The following is a 12913-nucleotide window of genomic DNA, read 5'->3' as shown; positions in this document are numbered from 1 at the left end:
GTGTGAACACCTGGCTTGGTGTGATGACTGGTTGCATGGAGGATTTTAAAGCAGGAATGAAGTAATAAGAGGGATTTTTACCAAACCACCAAGGATGAAGAAGACCATGAACAGGCGGCCCAGGGTGGTTTTTGCGTACACGTCTCCGTAGCCGACAGTGGACATAGTGACCATGAGGAGGTAGACGCATTCCCAGTAGGAAAGTGCCTGGGAATTTTGGAAGTTTTCCCAAGGATCCCCTGAGTTTTCCACCTGGAACGGAAGATAAAAATCGATGTACTTATAATGTTGCTATACGAGCTTTCACCTTAATCTTAACAGCTCCCGTTAACTTACCAGATGGATGAAGCCCGCTGCAGTCAGCCATGTGCTTATGAAGATTGAACACAGGTTCACCAGCTTTATCGAGTTGCTATTAACAAAGCGAACACATATTATTAATTATTAAGTGTCAGTTATTACAATGTTATCACAGTAGAGTACAGAAGAGTTAAACAATTAGAATTAATCAATTAGATGTCAATAATTGTCATAATTTCAGCTACTTAAATGTAAATATTTCTGGTTTCTTTGACAGAATGACAGAATTTATCACAATTTTCTGACATTTTATAGAACAAATACTGGAAGTTTTAAGATGAATTGATAATGAAAATAATGGTTAATTGCTGCTCTACTGAACAAGTCGTTGGACTGGAAGATGTCTGTTCTAAAATGCCTTGTGCAGCTTCTATAACTGTTAAAAATTATGAAAACTGATCTTTTCAATCAGAGTTTGATTCATAAAGAATCCTTAAAGTCCTTAAAGCTGCTGCAGTTTATTTAATTTCAATATTTATTTATTAATTTTTAACATGTAGCAGCTCATACACTGTATTATGCTGGTAAGCCTTAAAATGATTTAGTAACATATGGCTCTATTTGGTAACATATGGCACAAATTTGCCATTTCTATTCATATTTCTATTCAATTTCCACAAAAAATTCTGATTTTGTCTCATGAAATTAAAGAATGTGATTGATAAAAATGCATTTTGTAGGCAAAGGTCTTATGTATGTTGGATTTACAGATTTTAGAGACTTTGTACTGTCTTTATCTGTGAGCTGCTGTGTTTATATCTGCGAGACGATAAAGTCTAAATCATCATCGTTCTTGAAATAATACAGAATGCCTCTTCAAGTGGAAAACGTCCCTGCCTGACCTCTGCTCTTTCCTACTTTGTGTTTCTGTCTTCACCTTCATCTGAATGAATGACAGAGCGAGTGCGTGAGGAGATTATTGTAAAGTGTTTTGTCGCTCTATAAGCTCGTCCTGACATCTGTGCAGAAAGCTTTCATTCTCTAAGCTGCGAGGCGTAAAAACAGAAAGCCGTTTCATTCAAGACCCCATCGCACAGCGTGGACAATACTCACTGCAGGACTGAGGAGTGAACTTAATAATAATGTGCACAAAGTCACACGAAAGCAGGAGCTCGTGCTATTTTTTTCCTTCAGGCAAAACACTGCAATAAAGCTCACTTTCAAAATAAAAGCACATCCATGCTTACGGCTACAAAATCAGTCACTTTGCATGCAACGTTCACACTGTGACAAAAAGTGAGATACAGTATGAACACACTTACCTTGTCTTTAGTATATTCAAAAACTGTAAAATTTCTGAGAACTGTATCAACCTTAAGGCCCTTAAAAACCTCAAGCCTGTGAGAAAGAAAAAGACCACAAAGAAATCAGTTAAACATGATGAATAACAGCTGAAACAACATTAGCATAGCATTCGGCAAAGAATCCCGTACCTTTCATACTTTCCTCCATGTTTATAAACTTCATTGGATTCATTCTGACAAAAAAAAATAAGTAACCTCCGACTGATCACTCGATATCAAACCTTAAGTGCATCGTAAAAGAAACAATATATAAAACAAGCTCAGCATCCCGGACGTCCCTGTCTTCATCAGCTCACAACTCTCTCAGGAGGATGACAAAGCGGCGGCATCTACCTGATACAAGTTTCGCTCTGATAGCGGACGAGATGAAGAGCTGGATTAGAGACAGGTGGATTGGTTCGGTAAACAGACGTGACGTCAAATCCTAAATTTCAGGGTATTTATGGCGAAAAAAATAGAGTGTGCGTGTTGCAAAGAGGTCAAGGACGGCATAACGCCAACAGTGGCAACACCAGCTACTGACTGACCGTTTGGTATCACTTAACACTAAATCACAACCTCATAAGTCACAGAAACACATCTGATAAAGCAAAATACACCTATTTTATTGTCAGTCTTCATCATTTAGGTGCATTGCTAAAAGGAAGCTCCCGCCTGAGTTTTTAAAAGCCAAATGTTTGATATAAAAAATAAAAAATCCACTGCAGTGTTGATGCATTAAGCGATTCAAAGCCGCCTCAGCCAAAGAGCGAGCAATCAAGTAAAATCCATCTCTGCGTGCATTAATGGAGCAGACAGACTCCGCTGCCGGGATAGATTTGTTTGAACGCCAAATGACACAAATCAAAGACGTTACGGTGCAATCACTCAAACATATAAATAAATAATATTTCATAAAATGACGTGCACCGTGGTGTGCCTGGCCAAAGCTTGTTTTTTTGTTTTTTTCAATTCAAGTCAGCGTTTGCCAGATGGGGAGCATAATACGGCGCAAATCCTGAACCTGAACCTGCTCCAGCTGACACACACAGACACCAAAGACTTCTGGACACGCCAGCGGTCAGCTTTGGCGGAGATTCCCCCCCCTCGTTCCCACGTCCCCGCAGGTCTTACCCCAGTAGGAGATTACATGGAAGCATGCACCGAAGCTGTACCAGATGCTGTCCTGGTCCTCTTTGTCGGGGACCTGGCCGTGGCCCATCCTGACCCTGTAACCCTTCTGGAAGAGCTCCCCGGTCGATTTCTTGCGCCTCCTCGTGTGAGGAATCGTCTCAGAGTGCGTGCCTCCATCGGGCCCTCTGTACGCTAACATCTTAGTGGGAATCATGTCTGAAAGTTACTTTTTGGTCTTCCCGAAAAATCTGCTTCGCATACACGTCTTAACTATTCAGGTAGAGAAAATATCGTCCAAAACGAGAGGAAAACAGAAGGAATCAGCTGCTTTCATGATAGCAGCACCCGACAGGTTGGCGTCAAAAGGGAAGAAGAATTTTTTTTATCAGATTTATCACAGACCTTCACAGTATTCTCACTGTGACGAGGCGTGTTCGGCGAGCTTAAAGCAAACCCTTTTCCCATCAGGATATTAGAGTGTAAGCTCCTTTAGGATTCATCCAGGGAAAGGAAGAGGCCAGGCAGCGAGTCTGTCCATCAGCTGGCCTCACAATGTAACCCACATCTCATCCCTATAACCCCGCTCTTGACAAACCAAATTTCAATTCCCTAATCTTGGACAGGGAACAGCATGTATCTTTGTCTTTCAGCAGAGAACAAGTCATGTGAACAACAGCCAGTAAAGCTGCGTACAGGACGATGACAAGCTCTGGCAATAATTGTGTGTTTCTCTATGGATTTAGTGCTTCTGCAATAATCCTGCAATTAATCACAGTTGATGTCATAACTGCTATTGTGGTTGAAAACTAAATGCGCAGCAGGAAAGAACGACACTGCAAAGAGAGAAAGTGCAGCAGCTGACTGAAGTCCATTTCATCTGGATGTGAAATGAATCTCGAAACGTGTCGCAGCAAAACCGTTCGACCAAGATGATTGTTTTTCTGTCTTAGATCGTATGATTTGAAGACTTTTGTAGAATTATTTGCAGGATTTCTAAAGAAAAAAGAAGGAAAGATTAGAAATAATTGCATCGTTTTGTGTTTTCAGCACTTTCTTTCACAGGTCCTATAATTTTCTATGTTCTCCTCCGAATCATCTGATTTATACAGCGACTGCAAATTTATCTGGAGGTTGTGGAAATGTCTGTGTAATTTCTTGTAATTCAGTTGAAACACTTCCAGTTTTTCCAGTGAGGTGCTGGCACAGCCTACAGCATTGGTTTCCAGGATCGGTTGGGGGTCAGGACTCCGACAGGGGCCCCAACAACATTTCTGTGGGGCCACAAGACGATTAACAGAAAGAAAGTTGTTGTTTCCTCTACACAAATATATGTTTATCTTTTCTGTCTCTTATCTCCGCTTCAGGACTAATTCTTCAAAGAACGTTCTTAGAAATGATTCTTAAAGTGGCGTTTCCAAGTGGTATTATTGTTGGCGCCACCGTCGCAAAGACAACTGTATAATTTCCATTTTCAGACTAAACTCAAATGACTTTTCCTTCTTTCCTGTTCCAGTAATCTTTCCGAAGCATATTTAACTAAAAACTGTCTGGAGGTCCTGACCCTTCAAGTTAGGAACCACTCTGTTAGAGCATTTGCATTTAAGGAAAAAGCTGCAACATGTGGCCGCCGCCAAGACATGAATATCTTATCCAGAAGATTATTATTCAGTTTATGATATTTGGATTGTTTTCCCTGTCGGAGATAAATGTGCTGCTCATTTCACACCTGCAGCAGGACAGAGTTTCAGACTTTGTTTCTGGATTTTCGCCTCGACAATCAAAATGTGTGTCATGCTCGCACCCACACGCATCAACGAGAGCGTATTAGTGCATACCGTGTGTGTATTTGTGTCAAAATGTTCAGACATGAGGACTGGCAGAGCGACAGTTTGGCCGCGAGCCGGATGAAATATGGAGTTTTGATCGGAAGAGGGAGTTTCAACAGCTGTGAGCGAACGGCGCTGAGCTGGTTGTGACCTCGCCACCTGTTTGACCGCAGTTTAACTAAACAGTAAATCACTTGCTAATCCTACATGACCATATTGAGGGAGATTATGACATTTCCCACTGGAATCAGCTCCACGTTTCAAACCGCAGGAAATGTCAGTATATTTGTTACGCTTTGAATCACAAAAATGTGCAAAAGTACACAAATATTCACAGCTGTATTCGGTCAGCTAGTCGCATGAATGCAGTGAGAACCATGCGTGGCCGAGCAAACACCTCCACAAAGAGTAACAGCAGAACAACAGGGTGGTAACAGCATTATCAGAGCGATGGTCACACTGTACAATATCATGTGACTATCTAACATATCTTGTTTTGAGTAAACTCCATCCTGCATCATATCTGTGATTGTGATTGGTTGAAATCAACTGATGATTGTCTTTGTGACACATAACAAAGCAAGTTTTAGTATTTTTTGGTTTTATTAGTTTACACTATGGTTATCCTTGTTAATTATGTGATTTCATCAGACATCTTTCTAACCGCACAGACCAAACAGACGCACTGCAGGAGAGGAGGAGTCTGAGGGATTATTTTTTTGTTTTTTGGCAGTATGCTTTCTAACAACAGCACAGCATCTGTGTAGAAAAGTGAAGCAGAGAAGGAAATAAAACAAAAATCGGCACTAAAGCAGAGCAATGCCTACGGAGGCCCTGAGAGTCAAAACATTTTCCATTTTCTAAGTCTGATGTAAACTGTTTTCTAACTGTTTTCACACTAATGAGTCCATAAGATTGAAAAAACAAGCAAAAAAAAGTTTTGACAGTTGATTTTTTTTTTGTCAGGATCATTTTCAAAAGTGTTTGTTGTTGTAATACTCACTTCAGCCACAGGAGGCTGACATGCACCACTACCCCATGTCCCCATAGGACCATAGGAGTTTTAATTTCTCAATGCACTCTTAACAAAAGATACATACTGTATATTAAACTGAAGTATTAGACGAACAAACTTTTAGAATAATGTTCCAGACAAAAAATACAAGAAAACACCTTCAGGGATGAAAAAACAAACTTAGAAGAATCATCCTTGAATTGAAAATGACATATATATCACCTGCCATTTTTTTCCCCCACCTGTTTCCACAAATGAAAAGTAGTAGGAAACAATTTATATCAGACTCGGGGCTTCCTTAAATAGCCAGTATGGATACAAATTATTCCTTTGACTCCTTGCTACGACAGCAACAACATGCCTTATTTCTAACAAACCAATAACCATCAGTTTATAGACACTGTACACTGCTGCCCAAATCTACAACAATACAAAAAAAGCCAGCCATCCCCTCACATGTCCACTAGATGGCCCCAGCAGCCAACACCAGCTCCTTCTACTTATATTGTTCTCACAGCACAGTCACAGTGCATTAGCCCAGAGAAAACTACACAGCCACATTATGCAACTGTGCCCATCAAGCTGTCATACTGACTCTAAAGTGGAGGCTGTTCAATGCTGAGAGAGGTGCTGACGTTGGCCGCACGGCAGGTTTGTTCCTCAGCTGACAGCAGAAGAAAAAGCAGCTATAAAAACCTGTAATGCAGCAAAGAAAAAAAAAAATGATCCCCCTTAATCCTCTAATTCCTGACAGACCTCTCCGAGTGATGAGCTTCACACATTTAGCAGATTGACTTCTATTCAGGCGCTCGAGCCCCCGCAAGCAAAGCTTATTACCTTTTTTTGATCCATTCATGGACTTTTCAATCACAGCATGTTTTGGTTTGAGTGTTATCGCAGGTGCGGTGCTGGACGGGTGAAGGGCAGGTGAATGACCCCTGAGGTGAAATGCCCACTTGGCCGACACACACGGCCGAAGACGTGATGGGAAAACTACATTTCCGTTCAAATCAAGCTGCGTAAACGCCAAGTCTAAATGGAACACCAGATGATAGCCGTACAATGTTTGATACTGTTGTCATGCCAGCAGGCGTTAGTCCAAATAGTAGAGCTTCTGAGTCACCATGCTGTGCTGTGGTTTTAATTTGATGCACTTTAATAGTGAGAGACATTCAAACTTTTCGTGCAACGTCCAGAAGTTCACTTGATGACAAAAATATCAAACTTATATGGCTAAAATAAGCCAGTGTGCCCATGTAAATGACCACAAAACACCAACAAGTTCCCATTTTTCAGCTTCAGTGACGTGCTGAGATTATCTGGTGCGTTCACTGACAGCTGCAACATCCGTACAATCCACTGGGTGGCGCCACAGGCTCCTAAATACCAGCCCGAACATCCACCGTTGAAGGCTTTGGTCCTGTGTGAGTGATGTGAGCATCCTTACCGAGCCAGCTCCTGTTCAGATACACCGACACAAACACCGGAGGAACCGTGAAGAAGTCCACCACGGAGTTCACCTCCAGCCAGAACCACAGCTTGTCATTGGCAGCAATAAACTATGAAAACGAATGGTTAAAGGTGAGATTCATGGATTTCAAGTAATTGCAAATAATTCAACTTTATCGTTTAACTTACACGTAGGCCGAAATACAGCAAGAAGAAGACGTTGAACGCCATGTCGATCTGCAACGTGAAGTCCTTGTAGAAGTTCTGACAGGACTCGATGGGACTGTTAGAGGGAGAAACAAAATATGTTAACGTCTCGCAAATAATGGGAGACAAATGAGGAAAAGTTTGCATGTTTGAAACAGTATTTCATGAAAAAACATATCAAAGTTCAAACTTATTTTCCTGAAAATGCATTTTTAAAAAGAAAGAGGAACTTAGGTGTTGTAAAAAGTGCAATAGTTGGTATTTTCCAACGGTTTCTCTGTTGAGAAAAGGACATGCATTAATCGTCACACAAGCAATAACTTGTCGAGATACCTGGTTAACCCTTAAATAACTGCAGAACAATCCATCTGATGCATTGTGACATAGTGAAAATGATGCCTTTTTTCCTCTCAGGCCTGCATTTCCTACATTTCAGGGTCGATATTGAGTCAAACGTGATGGAAATGCAGAGCCAAGGCAGTAGTTTAAGGGTTAAATGCATGCAGGGTTCATGTCCTCTTTTTTTATGAAATCAGGCAGCCATAGCAAACGCTAGCAATGCAGTGAAGTCTCACCCTCAAAACGCTCGTATCTGGCACAAAGAATTCAAATAAAGAGAAATAAATAACCAAGTGAATGTGACTGTAATAGGTTAGTAGGGTTGGGTGATGAAAACACAGGTTTACTGGATATTCAAGGGTAAACAGTTAATTAACTTTAATCGCTGTAATGTGGAGTATAGGTTTGATTAATATGTCATTTAGTGAAATGAATAAAAATAGAATAGATTTTTAATGATTGAAGTGCTGAATGATGTTAGCTGAAGCAATTAGCTGATAAATAAATTAGTAGCCTGGAAGAAAATGTATATACAACAACTGTGATACTTGATTAATCGTTTCAGTCCTTCGTTAAACCAAAACATCTGCTGCTTCCAGCTGCACAAATGTGTGGGTACACTGTTTTTCTAGGTTTTGTATTTTAAAACTAAATATCTTTGGCAAACTATTTACAACATCTCCTTGGCTGGGAACTTGTTTTCTGCTTTTCTACAGAAGCCCTGAGAAGCGAGTGAGAGAAAAAATTCTGGTGATCCATTTTCATTTAGTTTTGTTTGTTTTTTTTCTCGTCATCTGTGAAAACTATGTAAAAATAATGATTTTTAATGACAGTAATGTTGCTGCTTGTTAACACGCAATATACTGTATGTACCTGTCAAAACTTTTCTTTGACTTTTTTTTTTACAGATGCATTTTTCTCACTTGCATCTCAGGGCTTCTGTACTTTTCTTTAGATGAATTGCTTAAAAATAATCATATAACTACTGGTTGAAGCCCCAAAGCGACTTTTCTTAACCTGGTATTGGGAGGAGTTCTCTCCAATGACTCACATGGATAACTAACAGGATAGTAATGCAAAACATATATACAGTTTACGTATCTTCTACGACTTCTCTGTAATCTTCGCTATTACTGGATCTAAAAATGACTGTTTAGTTAAATCTCAAACACTGGGACTTTGAGGGGACATACTTCCTTAAAGCACAGGTTAATATGAACCATGCTGATGTTCATGTCCCCCTCACACATTTAGTCAGTTTGTTTTCATGCCTTTTCGTAATGTACACTCAGATTCATGAGCTTCACTAATGCACACCTCGTCACTCAGCAGCAACAGTCTCCCCTGTGCTGTTTAATACCACTCGGATTAAAGCAAATTGCTTCGGTTATGTAAAAATAAAAAAATAAAAAATCGAATGAACTCCATTTGATAAAAAAACACACTGTCCTCGTTGGAGTTCAGGAGGTGACATTAAAAATACTTTGGGGGATTATTTTTGAACCGATCTGATGCACAGCGGTGACACTCGGTTGATCTTCTGGTTTGGGGATCAGGAGGTCAGTGATGTGATGAGGAAGACTCCAACTATCACTCGCCAGTGTTTCTAAAAAAAAATCCTGAGCAGCAGACAGCGTGTTATTTCAACTCGACTGCACTGGATTTAATTGGTTGGAAAATGGGTGAAGGTTCCTCTTGACCCTGTCACTGTATTCTGAATATTTTACCATTATCACAGATTTTTTTATTAACTTCTTGCCTCCTGAAAGAACACCCTGTTCATGGGAAAAAGAGCACGTATCTGAAAGGCACGTCTTTTCGAAAACCACTTCACAAAACAGTCTGGGTAAGTTTTGGAAAATGTGTCACACTCTTTAAAAAACTACAATAGTAAAACACTTAATTTTGTGTCTTTTGCAGGCTATCTGATAATGTAATGAGCACTGGTTGATGTTTTGATTGTAGTCTGGCTGATTTCCCCCCCTTTTAATTGCTACGTTGAACTTTCTTGCATCTAGATAATATCTCAGAAAGTAACAATGGTGTAAAAAAAGGCACCTCTAAGAATAGTCCAAACACGGTGGATAGTTCTGCCCACATTCGCTCTAACGACACGTCATCCCAGCAAATCCCTGTCGTAGCAGGGTGACAGACCATACAGCGGAGGCAGACCTGCAGTGCTAAATAATTGAGTTCCAGTAAGGCCCAGGTTTGAAAGAGGGCTAAGCCTGTTATGGATCACAAACCCTCCTTTGCTCACGGTGTCTCTCACCCTCATTCGGTTCAGACTCAGATCAAAACCGAAGAGCTCAACGTGATTTCAAACCTTGGAGGTTCGAGATAAGCTGAGTCCGCTGAAGGTGTAAGGTCACGGAGATCACTTTAACCAGATGTTGTTTGAACATTTCGAAGTTTTGGTGTTGATACCTTACTTTCATAAATAAGTCTACAAGTTTAACGCTTCACTAATGAACTTTCTTTACATTAGCAATTAATCTAATGATGTGCTGCTGGAGGGGATGCCCCAGTTGCAGCGACAAAACCCAGAAATAATCAGCACCCAAATTAGAAGTTCTACAGAACTCTCTGGCCTCTTTCAGCTCATTTCTTTGGTTTATAGCCTGCAAACTCTTTTCAAACAGTTTGCGAGTGCAACGGGCATCTGAGAAAGCTAAATGTCCACCAACAACTTGCAGACTCACATAGTAGCTTGGAGGGGAGGAAGTTATGTTTTTCTCAGGAGACAAAGGAGATAAAGCTTAAAGTTTTAGCTTAGTTTTGTTTAAGCCTAAAACAGAGTTAGCCTAAAGCTAAGCTGATGTTGAACTGTTTGCTAGCATGTTAGCCATAACAGGTTTGTGTTTACAGCTCACTACAATGGTCCGAACTGGCCAAAAAAAAAATAGCTAAAGCAGGTTTGAATTAAGCTAAAAGTATTAGCTTTAGATCTGATGCAGCCCAACAGACCTAAACATGAGTTAGCCTACTAATGGACTCGCAGTGGATAGAAACACGACCTTGAATGAATGCTCGAGTGTTTGCTAGCACGTTATCTTTGTGTTTACGGCTTTCTTCATTGCTCCCAACTGGCCAAAAAAATCAGTGTATGCAGGTTTAAATTAAGTTATTAATTAATTTTGAACAAGATGTGTTAAAACGCGCTATATCACAGCTGAATAATAAACTTGCTCTGTCTGTCATATGTCACATGTACAGTTTAAGAGGTGACTTTACCTTTACGTTAACGAACCAATGAACTGCATGGCACTTTCAACGTTCATCATAATTAACAAATGACCACATGGACACTTATGGTGCAAACTGAGATAAGACTTCAGCTTAATGAAGAGAAACTCTCTTTGTAACCTAACTCGCAGCTCATAGCTGGAGCTCTTCTGCACAAATTTAAGTGGGTCTTCAGTGTTGTCGTCTCTCTCGGTGTCACTTCCAGCCAGGTCGGCCTGTCCGTCATACAACAGCCTCACCGGCCTCGCAGGACTAATTACAGGAAGGGCTGTATCTATTACAGTCCACTGCCACTTAGAGGCACGCAAGAGAGCAGCTAACTGGCTGCTCTTTGGCTTTAAGTACTGGGCTTGTTGGGTTGACAGGTAGTGAAAAATACTGTGTGAATAATAGAAAGACCTGGACAAGACTGAATAAAAACTAGGACAAAGAGCCGAGTGGGATGAATATGAATATAAGTCATCGAACAGGTGCTGCAGCATCGTTCTCATTGTTCACTTAACAATGCGCGAAAAGGTTAAAGACAGAGGTCGTAGGTCGTCCTTCATCAGGCGGAAAGGTATACAAGCACGTTCTGAGGCCACAGATGGCATCGGTGAGGATGTAACTCTACCTGAGCTTGTCCAGTTAATGAAATGAGATCATGCTTGAAAACCACATCGGAGAGCAAGCCAAGCCCACAGCTGTATGCGGTCTTATGAAATTACAAATAACCTGAATACAAAGCTTCAGGAGCATGAGCCAGATTACGTGAGTTTACGGCCCATTTTCTCCTCTCTGCCTTAACGTTACTCCCAGCGGAGAGTCCCCTGTGCGCTCGATAAAAGCTTTTACCCTGCTGTATTTTGCTCTGCTTCTTAATGGCACGTCCTGTACAAACACCACCAGGCTGCAGTAACAGTATACTGTCGCGAGCAGAGCTAAAAGGGTCTTCCGCTTCCTCGAGGTTGATGAGCGATGGGGATTGTTTGGAGCAGGAACTTTGGTCTTTCCTGCCTGTTCTGATCCTTTTCATTACAGAGATTAAGCAAATTTCATCCGTGAGTACTGGCTGTTTGTCAGCAGAGATCGCCAGTAAGCTCAGAGCAGTTTACCTTGAAGGGGATTGGATGAAATACAAACAGTGTTCTCAAATACTGTATACGCAGCACCAAGCACTCAATGTTATTAAAGCTAGTATGACAATATATGGACCATATGAGGATTTATGAGAGTATAGGAAACGGATAATGGTCGAGGTCTCTTAGGCTAATCTAAATCATACATGTCTGAAATATATACAATATTCCTATAATCTGTATAACTGAAGCATCATTTTACCGACAGGATGTGGCTGCAATAAGACCATAATACATACAGCGTGACTGGTAAGTTCAGAAAGGGCACCAGAAGGCGACCTAGAGGGCATTTCACCTCGTTTTGTCCACTGGAAGGGCTTCACAGAGGGAACTGCATCACTTTTTATCTACCCGAGTCCGCCAGTGGTTAGCTTTGAGCTAGCAGACTCAGAGAATACACTGAGCATTCACCTCAAATCAAACACAAGGCCACTTCTCGATGTCTTGGTTTGTCACTAAAATGTGTAAATATGCACCCCTTTTCATCCAACAGATTCAAGAAGAAACACAGTAACAACAGCTTAATGCAATAAACTTATCGTAACATAATAAACAATTGATATCTATATGGATATTAAATGATTTTTCTAGTTAAAATACTGAGTTCAGATATATTAACGTCATGGAGTCATATTCTGATATACAGTAGCGAGATAAACACACGATGTACATTGGACACAGACATTGTGTTTTACAACACCACAAATACTGAGTTAGTATCGCCCAGGACACAAGGCACATTTCACAAACACAACGTCAAAATGTAAGATTTGACCACCTGTTCATGCTCCTGCTGCTAGCCAGTTAGCTAACTTAGCCGTGCAGCTAGCGAACCAGACTGGCCGCTTGGAGAACCGGGGAAGTGTTGGTGCTTACGCTGCTAGCACAGGAGCTTTGGACCAGGACGGGTCAGGGCAAATTTTTCAGCTAAAATTC

The 12913-nt window shown here is 40.8% G+C and overlaps 1 protein-coding gene and 1 long non-coding RNA gene across 16 annotated transcripts in view; one reads left to right on the top strand and one right to left on the bottom strand.

Moving 5' to 3' along the window:
- The window catches only part of LOC311250724 (calcium-activated potassium channel subunit alpha-1a-like), a 92802-nt gene that overhangs the window by 37796 nt on the left and 42093 nt on the right, over positions 1–12913 (bottom strand). For all 15 annotated transcript variants that reach the window (XR_014621309.1, XM_084342706.1, XM_084342711.1 and 12 more), the window contains exons 4-8: positions 7257–7350; positions 7066–7177; positions 1623–1698; positions 337–412; positions 82–252 (exon numbers count right to left, since the gene is read on the bottom strand). Coding sequence is in view for 14 of the 15 variants with exons in the window: in XM_084342706.1 (XP_084198832.1) it covers positions 82–252; positions 337–412; positions 1623–1698; positions 7066–7177; positions 7257–7350 (529 nt within the window). In the remaining variant the exon portion in view is untranslated. The remainder of the gene's footprint in view (positions 1–81; positions 253–336; positions 413–1622; positions 1699–7065; positions 7178–7256; positions 7351–12913) is intronic.
- LOC311250728 overlaps positions 1–12913 on the top strand; it is a 54810-nt gene that overhangs the window by 35729 nt on the left and 6168 nt on the right. The window lies entirely within an intron of this gene.

This window comes from Pagrus pagrus (genome assembly GCF_965226575.1).
Source record: "Pagrus pagrus genome assembly, chromosome: 21".
NCBI lineage: Eukaryota > Metazoa > Chordata > Actinopteri > Spariformes > Sparidae > Pagrus > Pagrus pagrus.
The sequence above is the reverse complement of the archived record's forward strand: the minus strand, read 5'-3'. Positions and strand labels throughout refer to the sequence as shown.